We start from the raw sequence: 21332 nt of genomic DNA on the forward strand, positions 1-21332 counted from the left end.
ATATAACCTGTTCCACCCGTTGTCAAAGACCGAGCTTCCCACCAATCGCCTTCACTGCAGAAAGATTTAAAAAAAAATGAAGCAAATGAAAAAAGAATCAGAAATGTAAATAAAGTCCGATTTTAAAAGCCTAAATTTTATCTTATATGCTTTTAGCACTATACAACATAGATAATCAATTATATATGTACTAATGTACTACTGCATTTATGTCACTACTTACTAACATTATTCTGATCTCACAACAGTATCAAAATGTACTTTATGTTCAATGTTTCCAAAGCAGCCCATTGGCGACCTGCTTCAATAATGGTAATGATGATTAAAGTACACAGGTTGGCTTCTAGTGAACTCATCCGGTAAAAGCTACAGGATCCACAAACAGTTTCTAGAAATAAAACCCAATGGACAATGCACCCAAACAATGTGTATGGAGATGAATCAATGTAAGTACAAAATTAGTCACAAATGAGATAGGAACTGGTGGTATATTCCAGATTTAAGTTGTATCCAAATAAAAAAAAACACAGTACAGAAAGAAATGTAAGAATTGCCAGTGTTCAATAAAAAGTCAGAAAAAGCCATAATTCCTTATCTACATACTTGTTTCAGGTCAGTATTAAAAATACTGCTGCCCACTGGATAACCATGACTGACAAGTAACTACTAGCATTTTCAAAAGGAGAAGTCAGAAAGTCATATATTAGGACATCAAAGAAAGCAAAGCCTATTTATAAAGCCTCTCTATGCAGTTTTTCCAATATCTGATTAGGGTAAACATATGGTTCATCAATTTATCTGATTAAATTAATTAATGCCACCTTAAAAATGGCATAATCTATCAGTTTGAGTAAAAGAATACAAACTATTTTTCTTCATTCCCCTTCAAATATATATTATTAATGCAAGAACTTTTAGGCAGAATTTTTTTTTTAAAATGGTGAAATCTCACATGATTTAAGATTCACCATACAATTACTGCGAAATGATATTCCAAATGTTTGCATTCATTATTCACCAAAATATAAACCCAACAGCCATCTTAGGACACTTAATTGGCTAATTCTGCTATAGGTAACATACATTTGGACTGAAATTTTAACCTGTATAAGCCGCCGGGTATTAATGTGACACACATTCACAGAAGGTTTGTGCAACTCCTTACCTTGTATCTGTTGCATATACAATAGTATTCTTTATAAGTATGGCAAAAACTTCAAAGTAAAACAATGCAGCCTGACTGACTGACTGACTGAATGCTCTTTAGCTGCAAAATAGAGCTGCATAGAGCAATTAAAAATGATTTTTACCATTTTTAAATAAAGCCCCCACATCTCTCTTTACTTACTGCAGAGCATTACATTAGGAGAAGGCAATTTTGTGAATGAACCTAAGCCAAGTTTTGAATGCAAAATAGGCCGAGTGTTCCAGCTTTAAAGGCTTTTCATGTATGTCCAGGAAGATGTCCTGAAAAGGCTTTTTGAAAGCACTGCAACCACAGCTCTGGAGCAGCAATCAGAAGTCTCTTGAAGAAAGTAAGATTAGAGCATTGTGTTCCCTAACAACAAGACGTCACCCTAAATCATTAAAAAATGAAAGCAGCTGCATGGGTCACGGAACCTAACATAAGCAAGTATTAGATTTCACGATGGGCTCTCAAATCTGCCTGTACTGAAATAATTGCATATTGAGCTTTTCTATGCATGGTGCTGAGTGACTGGGAGACAAAAAAATAGACAGTCTTTGCATAGAAATAAATATGTGGAAAAATGTCTAACTTTTTTGCAGAGTTTACAGTGGAGGTTGTGCATTTCTCTGTGAGTATCACAGTACCACAGGATCTGCAAACAGTGTACACAAGTACCGTATTTTTCGCCCTATAAGACGCTCCGGAATATAAGACGCACCCAATTTTAAAGGAGGAAAATCTAGAAAAAAAGATTCTGAAAGATTATTCCCCTTCTGATCACTCATGTGCCATTCATACCGGTATTCCCCTTCTGATCACTCATGTGCCATTCAAATTCCCTTTCTGATCACTCTATGCCTTTCAAATTCCCTTTCTGATCACTCTGTGTCATTCAAAATTCCCTTTCTGATCACTCTGTGTCATTCAAACTCCCCTTCTGATCACTCTGTCATTCAAACTCCCCTTCTGATCACTCTGTGCTTTTTTTCCACTGTACAGCAGTTAGGACAGGGAACAGCAGGTGGCGCTGTGCCGGCTTCTTTCGCTCTGCTTTACAGACAGGAGAAGACACGTGCTGCTGCCAGAGAGAAGAGGAGACAGACGCTGCTGCAGCCAGAGACACACGCAGGATCGGGTATCGGGTGAGTATATTATTTTAGTTATTTTATCACACCTTTGTCGTATAGGACGCACTAACTTTTCCCCCCCAGTTTTGGGGAAGAAAAAGTGCGTCTTATACTGCAAAAAATACGGTAAGTGTAAGTAATTTAGAGGATGCTGAAGGGGGAAGGTGAAAACACCAAGCGTAATAACACAAAAAAAGGCTTGACTCCAGGCAAACAATTAAACACAAGGTTCTAATAAATATCTCATATGGCCATGCCTGCCCCCAATCACATAGTACATCTAGGTCATGAACTGCCTTACAGACTATAAAGAAGTACAATATAGTCTTGGACCCACTCCAGATTGTTATTTCACAATGAAGAATCAGCACTGTGCAAATCAACATGCTTTTCTTTGCATCTTTTTAAAATAAAATATAAAAAAAACAAATATATATATATATATTTTGACATGGTATTTTTTATTTTTTTTTTAAGTTTATCTTTTACAGGCTTCATATAGTCAGGATACATAATCATTCAGGGTGAGGGCCTGGACAAGCTATAGGTTAATAAAATGCTAGGTGACCTTGCAGTAGGACAATCTATAGGTCCAGGAAACTGCCCTGACTAATATCCTCACTTACATCTAAATTGTAACAAATACATTTGTACCCACAAGCCTGATGACTGGATAAAGAGAAATACAAATCCTTTCAATTCTTGCCAATTATTAATAATGTTTGATATGTTCACTTCCTTAAGAAATAATCAGATACTTGTGGGGTCAGGAAATGAAGGTATTAAGGCTTAATGTACATCAACGTTTTCCCCAGCATTTAACCTGAGACTTTAAAAGCCCATGTTTGAAATTACTATGCATTCCAATGAGCTAATCCACACCAGGACATTTCCCTGAGGCACGCTTTAAAACGCTAATAAAAGTGCATAAAAACACAGTAGGAACATTACATGTGTTTTTAAAAACGTCTGTGTAGACCCAGCCTTAATATGGAAGTAAAATTGTTAGGGCTACTGAAGTAAAGGGAACATTAAGTCTTATAAAATACCGTTTAAACAAGGTCATTGAGTCAACTTAATAAGTAGGGTCCATTGGGTGCATGACAACACAAGCTAAAGTAAAAAAAAAACTTCAGATAGTGGTGACAGGTTAACTTTAATCCTATCTCCAATTTACTTTGATAACATTTCCTTACATGAAGTACTAATAGAAGAAGTAATACCTTATTATACAGGAACCGTAGAACAAATATTTAATTTGTACAATTACTACTCTGTGTCTTCTCAGAAACAAAACAAGCAATTAAACAAATTGAAGCAGCTACCTTGCAGATATGACTGAATTAATTGTGTAGGTAATATTCACAATGCAGGAATCTCAAAGCAATATTTTACCAGTTATTTTTGTAAGCTGAAGTATCAAATTAAGAGGGGAAGGAGTGTCAAGTTGCTCATATATTTATAACTTGGAAATTCACATATTGGAGGGACTAATCACTCTAAGGAATGTTATACATCCCCCAACAATTCTGTTTTGTCAGCTGGCAAGAGAGACCAAATTTAAAGAGGAACTAGAGTCGTTTAATGTTTTTCTAAACAACTACTAAGTTTTAAATGTGTTGTTTATATGTAAAGTGTGAAAAGATATGTTTATATGGTTATATCCATTTGTTTTTGTTAAATAGACGAGCTTAGATTCTTGCTTAAGAGTGCTACATGTAGAGGCCTTTCCATTCAACTACTAAGTGTTATTTTTTTAGGTTGAGGTGTGGTCCTCTCTTTCGGAGTAAGAAAAGCAACCATGTGGCCAAAAACGACTTGTCACATTCAGGACTATGCCTCAATCCACCTCAAACAGAGTCTAATGCAAAAAATTACAGAAAATGGTTCCAAACCAGAAGTTAGGATTATGGTTGAGCCTGTCTAAAGTCTGAAATGACCCCAACTGTGGCTTTGTTGATCCTCTTGTCATCAACTGTCTATCAGTTCTTTTTGGTCCGATTACAAAAACAGGATAGATTGAATGTGAAAACGCTTTAACTCACCAAGCATGATAACAATGGAAACAAGCATTGCTTTTTACCCCAAGTGTGCATTGGTTTAGTTTGGACTCTAGCAATACCCCTACCTGATGCCTCTCTGCTCACCCCCTCCTGGGGTACAAGAATTGTGGAAGGGCCTAGTTAATGAAATACTGGCTCAATAAGGGCACATGCTCACTGCCACCCTGCTCATAGGTCAGATGTACAGAGCGTGTATTTCTGGTGGAATAGTGGCATGTCATTCTTAGAACAAATAGAAGAATAGCTACAAATATAATACATGCCACCCTAGTTGACAGCACACCATATTGTATGTATTAACAGGCAAAATGCATTAGCAAGATTTATATCACTGCACTAACAAAGTAATATGACGCAGTGAGATACTAGGGAAGATTATTAGCTTTAGGGTAAGAGGTGGCCCAGTAACCGGAACAGGACTGGTTGACAATGACTGTCATTCAATTAAGAAATGAGATGATGATCTATCTTTTTTGGCAGGAGAGAACACAAAGCAGCACTGGAGCAATATTATTATGTTTATTGCCTACACTCTACACATCAATATGTCACTAATTGTACCTTGGAGGAACTCACAACTTTATGTCCCTAAAATTGTCTAGAGCCAGTTTGGGAAAGCCAATCAACTTACCAGTACGACATGGGAGGAAACCCACAAAAACATAAAGAGAACCTACAATGACCTTTAATGATCCTTGTGCTAGTGTAAAGAAGCAAGAATGTGTGCTTTACACTGGTAATAATGACAATATTGGGAAAAACATTGTCATAACTGGCTATGACAAACAGCAATAAAACACAAAAAATTTGCATGTATGGTCAGTAGATGGCAGTAATCTCCTACCACTGATATATTGATAATTACAGTGAATTGCCATATAAGCCCCTTGTAAGGTGTTAAATGGAGATCAAGACTTGATGTCAGTATTTTGGCAGCAAGCCAAATTTACCATACAAAATAAATGAAGGGTTTTATTTATTAGCAGCACATTTGCCATCACAATTCTTGCAACATATTCACTTCATTTGTGGTATAAAACAAGTACAACCTTTACTATAATGTGTGCAAGACTGACATATATAAAGATTATGATAGCATTTTTACATATTGTAAATTAGTAACTGTACAGCACTTTCACATCATTTGCATATCCGATAACAGCTGTTTTTTTATACAAAGGCTATAAGTTGGCACACAACCGTTTTCAACAGAATTGTGCAATGATGTCACCATATATGCAGCTGAAATATTTGTATCTTGGGATTCTGGAAGACATGCATACCAGATATTAAATTACATGACGGAATTTGTTTAATTTTTTAGTTAGTATTTTATATCTATTTATTTTTAAACTTGTATGTTCAGTTATTTTTTATATATGTAAGTACAGAAAAATTGTGCTACTTTAACAGGAGATTTGATTTACCAGTTATCGCCATCAATTGGCATAACACTTTAACGCCAATATCTAGGCAAACGTGTTGTTGGTTTTGTATAGAGTATATAAGGGTTAGAACATCTGACATATTTTTATTGTTCTCTCTTTGTGCCCATTGCAGAAATGTCCTGGTGACAACTGTCCTCTGTCCATGAAGCTATTTTGACACAGTATCAAAAACTTAATTATACTAAATAAAAAAAAAAAAATCAGCTTTTGGCTTTACTCAGTGTATCATAACCCATATCCAAATGAACTAGGTCTGGTCATATGCAGGAGCAGATAGCTTTCTAGTCCTTTCATTTAGGGGTAGTGTACATGCGAACAATAACAGTCTAAGCACAACAGAATATGTAGATGTGCATGAACATATAAAACAAGCCAACTGCTAAATAAACAAAATTGCTGATTCTTCATCGGTTGCTGTGGTTCCCATAAACCACTCAACCATTCAATTAATGCTCATAGTGTCCTTTTGTGGAAAATGGCACATTTACATATACTGTAAATACAGCTGCTAACACGCCATGTCTAAGTTGCCATAAAGATCATAATATTCTGATTTCTCATGCATGCCACACATGGTTAAAATGACTTTGGAATGCATGACAATGTGAAAGTCCAACATCTACAGAAATGTGATGTTGACAATCCCAGAACAGTGGTACTGAAGGCAAAAATGGGGTTCAGCTAACATAAAAAGACAGCATACGCTACAAATATTTTCATGTCTTTTACTTTGGCTTAGGGATTGAATTACCACACAACACAAAAGTCAGTTTGCTAATTAAATGTTAAACATCTAATACACAGTTGGTACCTGCTCCAATCTGTGTGTGTTTGTGAAAGCAATGTGAGCACAGTTCTGCTTTGGTTTAGTCATGAAAAAGGATATTGATTTACAGCAATATTAAAATGAACTTAAAGAATTAAGTTAGTGAGCCTATTCCATCACTTACGAGCTATTAAGTATCTGGAATTTTTCCCCTTTCTGAAAACTTAAGTCATCTTCCGTTCTTGCTTCATAGTCGTATAACGCCACAAAAAGTGTTACTCCTAAGGACAGAACAAATCACATATTAAGTGGCAGTACATTAACTCACATGTTAGACAGATCTGGCACAAATCAGTCTGCACAGCCACAAAACAAGCCAGCCAGATTGAATCCATATGCTTTGGTTTATGGAGGTCTTTGCCAGTTTTTGAGAAGTTGTATAATGCAAATGATAATCATTTTAATTCATGGGGACTTGTTAGTGTGGAGAGCTTGGAATGTTTTACCGCAGTACTTTATAGAAAATGAGAATGTATTCAGTGTGTGTTAATTTGCTTGTATCATATTGAAATCATTTCACTTTTGGTTTATTCTGGTCAATGTCATACAGTGTCCTGGTCAATGTCATACTTTGGCACAATAAAGGTATGCAAATATTTTAGAAGGCCTAGGCCTCATGTATAACATGGGTGAAAAGAAACTGGAGGTGCGGTCCTAGCAAAGAATTAGATGTGTATGTTTGTTTTATTATCTGAACTCAGAAAACTGACTGGTTCTTTAGGTAACACTTTTATTTGTCATTCACTTTTTATAAACAAAACCCATTGCTTTTTCAGCATTTAGATTATTCCCTGGTCATTTTTCACACCACTATATATATATATATATATATATATATATATATATCTATATTACAGGCAAAACAGAAAATACCCTCAAATATCAGGATAATTAAGTACTATATTCTCTCTAAGTTCACAACAGAAGCCATTGTCATTTTAACTGGCAGTTGGCACTCCTCCAATAGGTAAAGGTGTGGGCAGATCTCAGGTACATTATGCGTTAGAATAGAAGCGCAAAGCACAAGAAGGCATTGCCATTCTGTAGAGACTGTCACTAAGTGGACCGTCACCCTATGATAAGAAGTGTGTTTAAAGGCAAGATCACCAACTAAAAATCAGCATATGAGCCTCAAGCAAAATAGGGACCAATGTCAGTATATTCAATGAATGATAAGGTAACAGATACTGACATTTTTATAATTGCTTTTTTATACACTGTTAGTGCAGTAGCCATCATTCTCACTACTAAAACCGGACCATCAAAACTATATTTTTTTAATGGTTGTCTCTTTAGGAATTTGCCTCCTTTACTGCATAAGGCTGCCTGTTTCAGTGGGCTAAGTCCATCTAATAATATAAAAAAACACCTAAATCAGATTAGAAGAGCAAAAAGATTAGACGAGTAGAAAAAGGGGCATTTCTCATTTAATGTAAGGGTGGCAGTACTTCAAACAGAATTATACCTTTAAAATAATATATGAAAAATTACTTAGAAGAATCAATAGTATACTGAGCTATGTAGCCATCTCAAGCCAAGACAAAAGGCAGTGTACACAGATGTATGGAAAATAACAACTTGTAAGTTAGGGTGACAATACCATATGACTGGAATCAAGATTATCTGGAGCATTTCTATTTTTTTCACAAACCGCAAGTATATAATAAATTGTATGTTATCTAGATTAAAGCAGAAGTCTTTTGTTTACTTAATTGACTAGCGTTAGAAAAATGCATTGTCCTTTCCAATAACTGCTTTGGAACATCTGTGCACATGTGGACATTTTTTACATGGAATTTATCTACAAGCATGAAATACAAACCAGCCTTATTCTCTTCACTGGTGTCAAACACTGCACACCATCACACTACTGACTGTCCCAGTTAGAAGCTGAGCCTAAAAGAAGTGGGCTACTAACTCCTGAAGATACACTAAATTGTGTAATTCTGTAACTGCTACCCTTCCTAAAGTAACCGAGTGTGCACAAATAACACTAGGGAACAGTGAAATGGTTTGCACTTTTATTCATCGGAGGATACTTCCACAGGCGGGATTCTAACCTTGCTTCATAATAGAGACAACCCAGGTCCCTAAAGATTAGTTTTACTATATTCCAAAAGTGACCATGGATATTTGCAGTTATACTTTGTAGGAAAAAGGTAAATGTAATCCTAAAGAACCTATAAATAACCTATAAATAAACCTATTAGGAGGCGGTTTCTGCCCCTATAAAACCTTGATAATCTAGGCCTGAGCCTTCAGAAAGGTGGGCATGCAAGTAATATTTGTATTGGATTGTTAGCAGGAATATTATTCATGCTTGTTAGGTATCCAGCTGATCTTACCTGTTCCACCTCTTGTGCGCAATGTTCCTGTATGTGATGAAGAATTCACACCTCCGAAGACTGTAAGTCCCTGCCCTGCAGTCCCATGGAAGTTGTTGTAGTTTGGAATGGTGGTCACAGTGAAGCTGGGGTAGTGCTGCGGGGTGGGGTCTGTCCCATAGCGATATCCTAAGCTCTGCGTTAAACTGTTATCTCTTTCATCTGTCAGTTTGGTTGCTTCTTTATCCTTGCATTGCACACAGCCCATTATCTATATCCCTGAAATAAGAGAACAAGAGAATTAAACAAATGGAAGAAAATAAACTGTTTAGACAGTTTTCTGTGAATGGGAGTCAATGAAAACATTTATAGCTACAATGTCTTAATTGCAGGTTTTCAAAGCAATATGCAACTATGACTAATCCTTGTATTTACTAACTAGTCTTTTCCATATCATGACAGAAGGAAGCTAAGCAACACAAACTGGTTTATTTCACACAATGACTTAAGAAATAAAGTTTACATGCAGTCTTTTTTTTTTGCACTTGTATACATTGATGCATTTTATTTTTTAAAGGTTTCTATATATAACTAGTACTTTGGAAAGCCTTTAGTGGTGCTGAGTTCCCCGAGAATTTTATCCATGCCATTTAGGTTATTATAAACTACTATCAGTTGACTCTGGCACCCAATTTTCTTTAGTACAACAATTGTTTTGGCAATACCATCTCTCTATAACACTGCCCATCTCCTATTTTACTCAACTGCATAATACACATATTAATTCAAAACTGGCAATTAAACAGTTCTGGCATTAACAAAAATAAATGAAGGCATTCACACCTGTGAACTACATGTTTTATAAAAGAACATTAGCAGTCATGTTTCGCATATACTACTTATATTACTTATAACCATCCCTTCTGTTGTCTATAATGGAGAAGAATACATTCTATAGCTAAGCCACAGAGATGTGGATATTCTTCCCAGGACCAACAGACAATAGGGAGGAGAATAATATGTAGACTGACAGCCTTTAACAATATCATCTTAGGTGAACACGTAAAGAGTAAACCCTGCACACCAGGCTGTTATTAAATCAGGATCTCTGACAATTTACAACACAACATTACTCCTTCCAATCCAGTGTCCAACATGTTTTTTAGTAATAGATAAAATGTGGTGGGACAAGTCAGCTGCTACCTTCTTGAATTTGTAAAGTCAATCTGTCATAGATCCCAACAATACTATCATTCCTCTGAATAGGCCCTACTAATAATTCCCCTAAAGACTGAATCTGCCTTTACAAACATGATAAAATGCTGAACAGTACAAACAACAGGAAATGACAGCAGCTAATGCTTTACAGCCTTGTTTGAATCATTTGCACATATTTATGTTTTAATTTACTAGATGGAAACTATGTTCCCTTATAAACATTGATTGAGAACATCTCCTCATAGTAAAAAATAAAACAAATGTAATCTGTAAATTTAAAAAGTGAATGAGCAAGAACTTTACCATTTGTGTTTTTACTGACTTTCCACAAATAACTTAAGTTACATATAATGTTCTTTCACACAACATGGAGAAAGGGAATCATTAGTAAGCTGTTGTGTTTTACTCACATCCACCCACTGCCTCAGTCCTAATATTTCCAAATGAAAAGCAGCCAAAAAAAGAGAGGTGTCTACAGGAGGCACATTGCCACACTGCACGCATACACTGCAATGAACGTGGGATGAGGAAAGAGAATGTTCTGTACAGCTCAGCATCCACAGATCATGTTATTTTTTAGCAGGATACCATCATGTGCTGCCTTGTCCTACGCTTGTGTTTACACCAGAGTAATATACTACAGAGACAGGACAATGTATAACTCAAAGCTATTGTCTGTGTTCCATCTTACAAATACATGTCCAATAAATGCATATAACCAGACAGTAAATGTGGTTTGTGTTTCTTTTATTGTATGTGCTAAGTATATATTCTCAGTAGATCTAATGCTAGATCCATGGATGTTCGATTACTAAGAATTGGAGTTACTTTCCCATAGACACCTAAAAAAAAATTCTGGACCTAATTGGTGGCTGTGGGAAAGTAAATAAATTTGTAGTAAAAATACTTACATCATACCATTTGGCTGCCCAATCGCCAACCTGAAAAATCCTATGGTTAATCTGGTGTTCTAAGGAGATCCCAGCCAGGTAGTCTTAAACACATCAGATACAACAAGGATAATTTACTAATAGATTGTTAGCTATTTTAGGCAGGGTACTTGCCACCTCCTGTGTCAATGTTTGTACTTGCCTGTAATTTAGAACCTTTACCTTATAATGCATAATATGTTGTCATTTTATAAATAATTTTATAATAATAAAGAATTGTGCATGTTACCTTTACAAAGTAAAAATTTGTTTAGTGATTGAAATCAAGTTGTATTGACTTTAATCATCCAGCCTTGTATGCAAAAACTTTTTTTTTTCACATGCATATGATGAGGTATTCTTTGCAATGCAAATTTTTACTCATTTATTTATTTATTTAAAGTTAGTGTTGGTACAGGTGTCCGAAGACAGCATTTAGCAATTTGCTGTGCCGAATCTTTAAATGACAGGTCAGTGACGACTGTTATTGTGTACTATTGGAGAAATCCCATTTATCTTCTATTCCTCCTACCTCTCCACAGAGTAGAGCAGAACACGGTGCCTAATAGCAGTCAAGCAGTCTATCTGTAAAAAAGTGGTTTGTTTCTAGTTAGCCCCACACTAATGATTTCTTTTAGCGACAATTATTGAGCATCTGTGGACTTAAACTGAGTAAAAATTTACAGTGAAAAGTGATAATTCATTTTGCCAAGTGAAGGTGCTTTACTACTTTAGTAAATCAACCCCAAAATACTAGCTGGAGGCTAATGTGTAATCCCAAGGTACACTCAAAACCGTGTTTCATTTGCTTGCAGGATATCATGGAAAAATAATTTAAAATTTAAATGAAGGTAAATTGATCGTAATTGCTTTTACTTTTCATCTTGTTTTAATGAGATTTTCAAGAGCATAAAATGAAATAGGAAATAAAAGTGTGACATGAGAGATTTTGAAGTGCTTTGTGGGGAGGAGTATTCCAAAACAAAGATTATTGCCTCAGCAGACAATTATATAAACCTACCTAGGGCCTAATACTGTAAATGTAAAGTTTTACAGTAAAGGCACATAATGCATAACTCAGTTTCCGTAACTGGCAAGACCTTCCCTCCCCATGTAGACCACAGAGGGGAAAAAAATATTACACAACCCTTGTTAACTTCATAAAACACATTTAAGTAGACAGAGAATCATAAAGTAACGTGATAGAAATTGTGTTTTAATGTATCAATAAACCGAAAATTATTTTACTAAGCAATAAATTATTGTATGTTCTTTGCTATCCTAATATCTCTTAGGTCTCTGTGCAATGCCCTATCATCATGTTTGTAAAAAGGACAGAGGACCAGTTGTGTTATGAACTGCACAAAAGCATTAGCAATTGCAACTATAAATTTCATTCCTCTGGTATTAAAGCTAGGTTTATACAGGTAGTCCCCGGGTTAAGGACATCCGACATACAGACGCCTCCTACATATGAACAGAGGCTTGTTGGGGTGTTGGGGGGGGGGGTCGATTTGCATGACTTGCAGAAGAAATCTTTTTCTAAACACAGCTGAGGTTGTGGGTGATCTTAGGGGGGTTAGCTCTTTCTGCAGCCTCTTGTAACTCTTTAATGACCAAGACAAACTCTGCAGTTGTTTCTTTTTGCATATCAAAGCAGAGCTTGCCCTAGATGTTAGTAAATGTCTAGGCTCCATAAAGGTTTTTTTGCTTTGTTTGTTATTAACTAACAGTGAGGATTTTATCCAGTAACTGACACCATGCTGCCTAATATTATGTAGAGACAAACATCTGTCCTAATTTTATTAAAAAAATGTTTCGACTTACATACAAATTCAACTTAAAAGCAAACCTGCAGTCCCTATCTTGTATGTAACCCGGGGACTACCTGTACTGATAATTTAGTAATATGGACTTTGGAACTGGGATCCACAGATATTCAATATGATTCTATCTAGTTATGTATTCATTAAAAATCAATAAATGTATTTTCACAGAGGTAGCTAGCTGTAATCTAATGCAAAGCAGCACTTGAATTGGGAAGTGTATTGGCCCTAAGCATGGCTTTATTACTTTCATGTGTTTCAGTGTTTTGAGTCTAATGCTGCAAAAATGGCATGACTTCATCTTTGCCCTATTTCTCATGTATTGTCCATTGACAAAACATGGGCCTACCCTCTAGAAAGGTGTAGAAAAGAAAAAAATGTGGGAGTATCAATGATTTAAATGCAGTTTGAGCAATCCTAACCGCACAATATAAACACCCCAAAATTTGATTTATTCTTTTGCAGCTTTCTCAAGCATAAACTTATATTTAGGCCTAAATATACACACATGCTACTAAAACTCACAAACAAAAGCATTTTTTTAAAACCACTCAATTAGTTACTAAGTTTTAATTCTAAAACTTCACTTCTTATTCAACGGGTACTTAGTAAAAAATTTCAGTCATCTTTAAACTGCCAGGTCCTCTTCATGAAAATAGTCTGCTTTATTTGAAGGAGAATATGCATGACCTGAATATAATGAAAACCATTGTTCTTATATACCATGCAATCTGTTTATACCAGTTCCCTGACTTGAACATAGAAATTCTCAGACACAGAGGAATCAGGATTATACCAGTGACCTTATGACTGGGTCATCTTCTAAAGAAGCAACCACAGCAGTAAATCAAGAAGCCGTCAGTTGGAGATGCTTCTCTGTCTGTCTCCTTATTTAATACTCTCATTTAGAGGCCCTTTTAAGTTTCTCCAAGAACCTTCCCAAGAAATTCCATATCATGTGAGAAACAGCCATATTCTGGTACATATATAGAACACACACTGACAATTTACTAATTTCTAGGAGCAGTAAAACATTTTATAACATAGAATTAACCACAGAAAGCATTGAAATGCTACAGTCTCACATTTTCTAAACCTTGCTGTGGAAAGAAATTGTGTAAGTTTTTCTACTTTAAGTAACATAAAAAGAAGCTGGCAACACTAAACATGACAAACACACAAATGCTAACTCTGCTAATAATATACTTGCAAATCATCCAACATTCTCAAAAAGTCAAGTCAATCATTTTTTTTGTTGTCGATTTAAAGTTGGGATGGTTTAGGATTTTTGTCAATGCCATATTATAATCTATGTTCTCGTTAATATTATTAAACAGGATTTTTATAGCGCAAATATATTAAATTTCGCAGCGCTGTACATTAATTAGGGGTTGCAAATGACAGGCAGATACAGAAAGTGACACAGGAGGAGAAGAGGACCCTGCCCTGAAGAGCTTACAATCTTGGAGGAGGGGGAAGTAACACACAAAAGGAGGGGAGATATGTAATGGAGGGAAATAGTTGTTAGGGTTTTTTGACATCTATATCTCTTTATGAAGGTTCCCCTTCATTTATTATCCAATGTGAGTAAAATCCCCACTGAGGCAATTGTCACAAGTGTCCCATTTAAACAAATTCCCCTCCAATCCTGTACTGTTAGCAAGTCAAATTGTTGGATATACCCTCACATTGATTCAATGGTGGTCAGGATAGACAGCAAAACATCAAAGTTCCAATCCCTAACAATTATTTCCAAATCTAAAAAATAAAGTTTTGCTTATAGCACCGTATTATGAGACCTCTTTCTTTATTTGAATTTTCAGGTCAAGGCTTGAAACCATGTGTTCCATGTTGATAGGTATTATTAAAGATGCAAAAAAAGATTCTGGAACTGTATGCATTCTCAGGGAATAAGTTAGGAGACTCGAGTTCCCTAATTGGCAGTTTACAGCTTTTTTTTATTGGGGGTGTTGGATTTCACTTAAAATTTAGGACATTTATTTGCTATTTACAGTGGCAAGAGGTAACTTGAAGGCCACTGATTTTGCATTATTATCCACGTAATGTTTATTCTTTGTTCAGATTTAATTAGGTATATTTTGCAGAGATAGATAAGTAACAAAATCCTACCTCTGGCACACGTACCCGACATCTAAGGCAAGAAGAGGCCCATAAACATGTTTATTTTTTACTCACAGAAACGGGCTTATTTTTTTGAAGCCGAGTCCAAATTATGTTACATGCTGTTCTAGATGCAAACTGTGCACAGTGGATATTCAATCAAACATGAAAAGAAGCAAGCTCTTACTGTTTTGTATATCCCTGATCACTGTGTTTAGCTACTTGAACTATTTACTGCAGAAGGATAATTCTCCGGTGATCCCACATAATGAGATGGTTAGGGAGATAAATGTGACCTGTCTTTGTGACGCTGATGTCAATACACAGTCTACAGCATCAGCACCATAGGAAATGCAATATAGGAATAAGCACACAAATATATTGTTACAGAGCTTGTTTAATGTTTTTAAGAACAATATTTCAAATGTTATTTATTACAGGCTGCTGTTCCACATTTCATCTAAATATGCACCAAAGCAGTCCTTTAAAATGAAAGGTTAGTAAGGAAGAATAAGGCAGATGTTAAAGAATAGAAAAGGGGCTTAAAGTACACAAGAGTAAAGTAACCCTATCTAAAAAAAAATAGATATGGTCCCTTTCAACCCCTTCTTGTATTTATACATAAACTCCAAGCAACTGTAGTGCAGCTTTCCTTAGAGTGGGTTTCCTGATGCACACCCAATTGTCATCTACACAGGGTGACCACATGCCTGGGTAATACCACTGCTGAACAACTTGAACACATGGGCAAAGCACTGTAACAAGAACCTTAATGCCAGGATCATCAAGAATTTTAATAAAAAAAAAAAACTATAAATGATTAAAAATTAACTTTTGAAACGATTTTAACATGCTAAAGATTTATGAGATTAAAGTGATTGGGTTCACATCTACTAAAGATGTCATGAATTTTGGGGTAATATCTTGAAAAGTTTGAAGGTAAGTAATACAACTCTTTGAAAATGTAATTTGTAAAACAGAATATGAACAATCAGACCCCCGAGAACAAAGCCTGGGATTTTTTTTGCTCTGGCCTCCAAACATCTCTATTACAAAGACATGTCACAATTCCCTCAGCTGCAGCTTATCCCCATGAATCTGAAAGAGTAACTCTGGTAATAAACTGCCTGGAGGGAAAAAAGTAATGGGGCTGCACATGTCCTAGATGTAGAAAACATACACCTACAATAAAGCAAGCCTTGTCATATATACAGTATATAAATTATATAAATATATAAGTATAAGTATATAAGTATAAGTATATAAATTGTGGCAAAAAAGGAATACCAATAAAGGCATAAAGACTAAGACTGGATTTTTACTGTCCATATAAATATGCATTGTCATGGAATCACACAAAACAAATACACAGTGACATGGCCTGAGCTGTGTAAAACTTTGTACACAGAGAAATTAACTGGATTTTATTCAACATAACTAGCTGATTACCTGGCGTTGCCTGGGTATTTATTTACTGAAATCTTATATTATACAGAAAAGGAAATCAAATAAAGCTATAGTGATTTTCTTGTCTATGTTGAAAATATACCTCTGACATATACCACAGCGCTGTACAAAGATCAGCGGTGCACTCACATGAGTCTGAGTCATATGTCTAGCAATTTCGGTTGAAATGTCTCCATGCGTTTTCTAGTGATCTCATACACACACACACACACACACATAATGTTCCCCCTGCAGTCACACACTATTATTATACATTTATATACCCCTGACATATACCACAGCGCTGTACAAACATCAGCAGTGTCATATGTCTAGCAAGTTTGGTTTAAATGTCTCTATGCCGTTCCAAGTTATGGTGGAACATAGCAAGTTCGGTTGAAATGTCTCCATGCGTTTCCTAGTGATAACATACACACATACATACAAATATGGCTCTGACATATAGCACAGCACTGTACAAATATGACTGGTGCAACTCAGTCATATGTATGGCAAGTTTGGTTGAAATGTCTCAATGCCTTTTCGAGTGATGGTGAAACATACATACATACAAACTTACATACAATTTTATATATATAGATGGATAATATAGTTAGCCATGATCACTTTGGGCATATTTATCAGCAAACTAAACTGCTCCCTGTGCAGAATGGGAATGGTAGAAATGCAGATCTAATGTGAATATGAGACAGGTTTGCAAGGTCACTAAACACATTTTCTTTTAGGATTGTAACAACTCTGACCCATTTTCTTCTCACATCCACAAACATCTTAGTAATAATAATGTCTAAATGTCTTGTAAGAATTAAATGTTGGATAGAAGCAATTGCTATTCATTTGAGGGTTGATCGTGAATACATACATATATGTTTAAACCAATAACCCCAACAAATATTAAATTATGTGCTTGCTAAAACAATTGTTTCAAATTTATATCAATCCAAGCTTCATATTACTTTCAGGTTTGGCAAAAACCAACAATAACACAGTGTTAATGATTGGCTCCCAAAATTGTCACTATGGGGGCAAACCTAAAATCCTCAACACTCCACAACCTGGAACTTACAAAGAGCTTCATTCTGAATTTAATGGGGAAGACAAGGGGAAGGCAAATATGGGAAGCTGGTGAGGTCAGTATCTTGAGTTGGCCAAGGTTTACATTAAAAGTACCTAAAACAAAAAGAGATTTCCATATTTTAATGGTACTGTATCACATTTAAATTTCATTGTGGTAAGTTTTCTTGTGTGTTGTGTGTGTTGTTGGCTGTGTTGATGATGCACATAGGGTGTTCCATTGATATCACTGGGAAATCCACTCCAAGCAATGATCTGTAGCCGTAGTGGGAGTACATGCATGTAGACATAAGTCATTGCAAAGAGGCCATAGTGGATCGGCACCACTAATGTGCAACAGTGTCAAAATTACAATAGTTTAGCAAACAAAATGACAATCAGTTAGAAATCTCTGTCATTCTGAAGCGGTTATTAACAAATGAATAAAGAATGCCAGTAGCTTTAACAATAATCCAACAACAATGGAGGTGCCTAAAATATGAATGTATTTCTTTCCACAACTGTTTGCCAAAAGCTAATGGGGGCTTGATAAATCTAAAATAAATCAGACTGTCTTCAGCTCCCGTTTGCTACGGAGCTCCAAAGCAGGTGCATGATCTGCTTTAGCTATAGTGACCCATTTGTTCATATAACATTTACTAAAAAATATATAAAAGATTTCTATACTGGTTAAACATTATACAGTATAGTGTCATGTGTTATTCATGGACATAAATAATACTCTTTATTTTTGTTTTGTTTTTTTAATTCATCATTTTTTAATAAATTCTGAGTATTCAATGGCAATAAATTTCAGTACAAAATCTGCTCTGGGAGCAGATGCTCCTTATTAGTTACACATGCAGACTACGGCCTTTCCATGACTACAGCATGAATAAACTGGAAAAAAATAACACAACGTGTACAGCAGCTGGCCTTGGTTTGCACCACTTGCAGAACCACAATCTGGCTACACTATAGATCTGTATTAGACAAACACTGACAATTTAGGCATTTTTAGAAATTACTGTACTGCAAAATAGTAATAACATGTATTACAAATGAATTGCACCTCTTGACCATGCTGTAGAGAAAGTGCACAGATTTTCTATACCATTTCATTGCCTGAAGTGGAACTTAGTAGCCAAAACAATAATATAGATAACAATTGCAAGCATGAGTGGGTATCATTGATGATTATTTCGATTTGCATAGTATTGACTTATGCAAGGAAAAAAAACTGGTGAGGAATAATAAGTAAAGGATTAGTACATTTTATAGAAATAACATTTACAATGAAGTCTGGGGGATAATGTCCCTTAATATGGAAAGGAGGTAAATACAAAAATCAGTGTTTCTTAATAGGCTGTATGTTCATAGCCATTGGTTGTGTCCACAAAATACTTAAGATAGGTACAACTCAAAGCCTTAAGCAGTAATTGTGTCAGCATTTATATGATAACACCGGAACTAACTGGAGATTATTTTTGTTGTAGCCACAGGGGAAGAGTAAACAGAGAAAGAAAGAGACGCCTGATCACTGGACTATCACATTTATTATCCCACAGAGATTGTGTGCATAACATTTTAGGGCGACAGCCATTCTACAGATACTGGCAGATGGCAAGTTTTTATTTGCTGTGAAATATATAAATGTTGTGATGACCAGTGGAACCCTTGGTGTATTTCATTGCTTCTTCATATTTCTTAAGATGCCAGGCATCTCTGTTTTACTAGCTAAATTGGAGGAAAAGCATTTAGTCTTAGAAAGATGTTTATATAATGTGACTAAGAAGAACCAATAGATGCCAAAGAAGAATGGTGAATTTAAAGTGGGTACAGAAAAAATGAACCCAGTTCAATCACTTCTGTACATGTCCATGTTGATCAACAAAATCTTACCGCGACTGACCACCAAGAAAAAAAACAAACATTAACAATCCAACACATCAAGTATCATAATTACAATTAATTCCATTTACAGAAGGAACAGAGGCCTTGACATGGGCAGCATAGTGGCTCAGAGGTTAGCATTCTGGCCTTTGCAGTGCTAGGTCCCAGGTTTGAATCTCAACCAGGACACTATCTGCATTGAGTTTGCTGGTTCTCCCCGTGTTTGCATGGCTTTCCTTAGGTACTCCAGTTTCCACCCATTTTCAAAAAACATGCAGTTAGTTTTATAGGTTTCCCCTTACAACTGACCATAGACTGTGTTAAAGACATATGACTATGGTAGGGACATTAGATTGTGAACCCCTTTTGAGGGACAGTAAGTGACATGACTATGGACTTTGTAACGCACTGCATAATATGTGTCAACCCTATATAAATTCTGTGCTTCCATATTTCCTATGGCACAGACCCATAACAAGTAAGCTGGTCAGTAGTTCTGACATGTCTTGTTTTGGGTTACTGACTTAAACTACTGAAGCCAGAATGAGCCAGAGAGCTAGAATTTACAGAAGGTCACAGCCATGGCAGCAACCAAAATTATTTCAGTACATGTTTCCTTAAATAGTTAACTGTCATTGCTTGAACAACTTATTGCCAACACAAATTACATTTATATATGTAATTTAAAACATATAAATGAGAAATGGTACTGCCTGCAGTCTTGAAAAGATCATTTAGTTTCAGGCAGTGTCACAAGTGATTAATGATATGTCACTAGGATGCATACTTATTGATTGCTGCAAGAAAAACTAGCCCTTCTAAGCAGCACTCGGACATTTGAGAAACCATCTACTGAATACAGTACAAGTATACTGTGCACTAGGCACACTTCTTCTGCCAGCAGGCTCATACTGTCATTGCTGATAGTGATTTAGAATGGAAACTGCATAGTGTAAATCAACCTTGTGACATCAATGCTGAAGTGCTCGAGAAGACATGAACCCTAACAGACAACTGCTTTGTCACAACTGTAGAAATGATTTTATTATATGCATTAGAACATAACACAGGAAAGACGCAGTCACATCCGGACAGTAATGGAGGCAAAAGCTGACTTCACTTGCTGAGATTATTTAAGGAACAGTTGTTGTGGCAGAACTGGCTTAATGCCGAAAGGTCAGGGGGTTGGCTGGCAAATCTGCGCGGAAACACATTAGCACAAAGCTGCTGTTTGAGCAGGCAGAATCGACCCCCCCCCTTTAATGGAAGAAATGAAAGAAGAGTAGATTTACCCTCCGGAAACACAACAAAGAGCCACTCTGCCGCCTTTTCTTTTTTCATTATTACTTTCAAGGAGTTCCCTTGTCAGTTTATTCTGAGAATATTATGGCCTCATCTTTTTCAAAACAATGCATGACTTCTCCGACTCGGTGGTATATCCACTGTCGTCCAGAAATCAACTAGGCCCAAGCATAATGTTTGCTGCTGTTCTCACAAATATGGGCCTGATTAGTTATTCTGTGAAATACTTCTATGGAATACATCTTTTAGGACACAGCGAGTGATCAGCGAGAGAAGCCAAGAGAAAGGCGCATGTCATAAACATCAAACACAGTCTGGCTCTGCACATCACTTAAGTGGGTTAGAAGGAGGTCACGTCTTAATCTCCAACCCTCAAGCAAGTTAATAATAATGTAAAATGAAGTGGAAGTGTATTAGGAATGAAATGTGTTCCTAACATAAAATATGGTGCATTGGATCTAATATTGCTGTCATCAGTTAGCCAACTACAAAGCCCTGGCAATATTTAAAACCATTAAAGATAAGTAGCTACAAACCTCAAAAAAA

The 21332-nt window shown here is 36.0% G+C and overlaps 1 protein-coding gene across 1 annotated transcript in view; it reads right to left on the reverse strand.

The window, feature by feature from the left end:
- FYN (FYN proto-oncogene, Src family tyrosine kinase) overlaps positions 1 to 21332 on the reverse strand; it is a gene marked incomplete in the record, with an annotated part of 111753 nt that overhangs the window by 14445 nt on the left and 75976 nt on the right. Inside the window, 3 exon segments of the mRNA XM_072408771.1 lie at positions 1 to 54; positions 6778 to 6874; positions 8999 to 9256. Coding sequence (XP_072264872.1) covers positions 1 to 54; positions 6778 to 6874; positions 8999 to 9245 — 398 coding nt within the window.

Source organism: Pyxicephalus adspersus, chromosome 4 (assembly GCF_032062135.1).
Source record: "Pyxicephalus adspersus chromosome 4, UCB_Pads_2.0, whole genome shotgun sequence".
In the NCBI taxonomy this organism is placed as follows: Eukaryota; Metazoa; Chordata; class Amphibia; order Anura; family Pyxicephalidae; genus Pyxicephalus; species Pyxicephalus adspersus.